We start from the raw sequence: 3,104 nt of genomic DNA on the forward strand, positions 1-3,104 counted from the left end.
GTGGCAGTGGGGCAGGTAGTAATGGTGGTGCTAGTGGTGGTGGAGGGGCTGGTAGCAGTGCTGGTGGTGGTGGAGGAGGTGGGAATGGTAGCTGTGGTGGTGGTGGTGCTGGTGGATTCATCGACTGTCCCTGGAGGTTCAACAGTGGTGGACGGACATGATGACAGGGAGACAGTGGAGTAAGAGGAGACAAAGGAAGCTAGAGATGAGGATGAGGCAGACAAGGTGCGGGCAGAGGAGCGTTCAGATATGGAGGAGTGGGAAGAGGAGGAGAAAGAGTAGCGGAATGTAGGGGAACGAGAAGAAGAGGGTGGAGCGGAACCTGACGTACTTAGCACTGCTGGCAGAGCAACGTTGGGTGTGGCTGTGTCATCTGCATCATCAGTATCATCATCATCATCATCATCATCATCATCATCGGCAGCAGTAGTAGTAGTAGTACTGGTAGTGGTGGTAGTAGTAGTAGTAGTAGTAATGGCAGCAGTAGTAGCAGTGGTGGTATCAGTAGGAGATGGAGGTTTAGAAGTAGTCGGCGAGGTGTTGTGGACTTCAACTGTTTCCAGTACAGCTCCACCCCCACTGTCACCACCACCAACACCTCCGCTGCTGTCCATCATCATCATCATCATCACCGACGAAGAAGACGAAGACATCGGCAACAGTGACGAGGTGCCGTCACCTCCAGCCTCCACCCGCAGTACTGTTGGAAGTCAGGAGAAGAAGACATTCAATAAAGTAGTGTGGAGAGACAGAGAGAGAGAGAGAGAGCGAGAGAGCAACTATCCCATCCACGCATATACAGATACACAGGTGTACCAGTCATTACTCCTCATCAAGGTAAATACAATATTTAAAAAGTTTTAATGAAGAAAACATCTTTTTTTTTTATACACATATATGGCAGTTGAAAATTTTTGGTGGGGAAGGGGTGTAATGAGATTGCAAGACATTCATGCCTTACCGAAAAGCATTAATAAAGGGAAGTGGAACAACTACAATCAGGAATGAAATGTGAGCCACAGGGTCACCCATCTTGAAGAGCTTCCATCTCTGAAGAGACCACTCACAGACTAACCCCGTGTGTTCAGAGCACCAGATCACTTGTCTATATATTTATATATGTAATAAGAGAGTGTTTTGATTCCAACCTGTCTGATACCCGCCTCAGTTCTATTTCAATTAACCCTTTCATTACCATATTTCTGTTGAGATGCTCTGTGTTTCTTTCAATTAATTTTAAATATAACGAAAAATTTAGTAAAATAACTTAGTTATTATTAAGCTGGTGTTAGGAACATTAATTGTGACTAAGGTTTGGTGGAAGATTTTAATTCAAACCTTATGGCAACAAGACATTTGTACTACAGAGCCAGAGGTGGTTTCAGCCAGATGTGGTTTCAGCCAGAGGTGGTTTCAGCCAGGTTGGTATCGAAAGGGTTAAAACATTCCAACATAATCTGATGTAAGAATCTTTTTGTTAAGTTTTGTTCCAAACAACCAGCTTAATTTTACTAAATTCCCGATAATTTTTTTTAATTAACCGAGACATGTGGATTGTCTATTTTATTAGAAATACTGTCAAGGAATGGTTAACCTTAACTAGCCATGAAACACTTAGATATAGCTAACGTAATATATTAAACCTATGTGGTACCATCAAATGAAAGATATATAGCCACATCAAGACCGTCTGACAAATGATGTTTAACCAGACCAAACTAAATGACAATGTGTTCAGCCATATTAATTTTAGTGTATTTAAGTACACCAACCCATCTGTCAGTTGGTGCTTGACTCCACCAAAATTAGCTTACCACACAAGAAATAATAAAAATGGTTTGTGTTTAATTCTCCACTAAACAATTAAATTTCATGTTTGGTCATCAAAAATTTTTAAATGGTAGCTGTTGGATTTATAGCAAGCCATCAACTGGAATGTATTTAAGTGGAGCAAACCTTCAGCTACTACCAAACCAAATTGTGATACCCTAGCCTTACAAACCTACCAAAATGTCTGCTTTAAAGAGAAATACAATGATAAAGGACATTACAGGATGCATCAACAAGAAAATATATTTTGTCATGGGCTCATGAAAACAAAAATGTTGACATTTATGAATAGGCAGAGTGATGGATTGGAGAGCAAAAACTTAATCATTTTAGAGAATATTGTTCAATAAAAAACTTTCTGAATGGAGGAGATTCCTTCATTGGAAACTGTTTTGACATTTAGTGCCATCTTACGGAAACTTTCTAGGAAAGTGGTGCATTTTACATAAAAATATAATTAGGTAGGGAAGGTTTCATCCTTGTAGGGATAAGAATCTTCTTCAATGGAAATTTTGAGAATCAAGATTATATTATGGAAAACCTTTGGGGAATTAAGGTTATCTTTAAGAAAATGGGACCATCTGTCGGAAGACCTGTAACTGGTAGGAGGGGAAGGAAGGAGTAAGGTTAAGGGTTTTAACCAATATCTTTTATATCCAATACCTGTTGCTTGCTGAAACAGTAAAAACAACATAAAGATGAAATAAGAAGAAACAGTGTGCAAGGCAAAAACAAACATGGCAAATATTGGTGTGTCCCCTTACAAAAGGTAACATGTCCTCAACATTGACAATAAGCTGTCTAACAAAAGGTAATATGTCCTCCACAGGACATTGACAATGTGCTGGCTTTAGAGAAACAAATAAAATAAAATTTAAAGAAAATATCCCAAGATGAAACAAAAACTACCATTTAGACACATACAACACACACATACAAATTCACACACGTTCATAGATATACACTCACAGACATAAATCGACTCACATACAGACTCACACATACACACATGTGCAGCACACTCTCTCACACGAATACACACACATAAACAATGACTGGTGTAGCAGCATCATAGTCAACTGCTACAAAGGTAAAGGGGACGCTTTAGATACAAATAATTACAGAGGCATCAAGCTCTTAGATCAGGTTATGAAAGTTACAGAGAGGGTCATAGCCCAACTAATAAGGGAGCGAATCAATTTAGATGAGATGCAGTTTGGGTTCGTGCCAGGTAAAAGCACTACTGATGCCTTATTTCTAGTGAGACAGTTGCA

At 39.6% G+C, this 3,104-nt stretch overlaps 1 protein-coding gene across 6 annotated transcripts in view; it reads right to left on the bottom strand.

The window, feature by feature from the left end:
* Positions 1–3,104, bottom strand: part of LOC106881599 (pecanex-like protein 1) — a 105,495-nt gene that overhangs the window by 77,935 nt on the left and 24,456 nt on the right. For 4 of the 6 annotated variants that reach the window (XM_014932059.2, XM_014932060.2, XM_014932057.2 and 1 more), the window contains exon 4: positions 332–700. The exons of the other annotated variants lie outside the window; for them this stretch is intronic. In XM_014932059.2, coding sequence (XP_014787545.1) covers positions 332–700 — 369 coding nt within the window. The remainder of the gene's footprint in view (positions 1–331; positions 701–3,104) is intronic. 6 annotated transcript variants of the gene reach the window in all.

Source organism: Octopus bimaculoides, chromosome 6 (genome assembly GCF_001194135.2).
Source record: "Octopus bimaculoides isolate UCB-OBI-ISO-001 chromosome 6, ASM119413v2, whole genome shotgun sequence".
In the NCBI taxonomy this organism is placed as follows: Eukaryota; Metazoa; Mollusca; class Cephalopoda; order Octopoda; family Octopodidae; genus Octopus; species Octopus bimaculoides.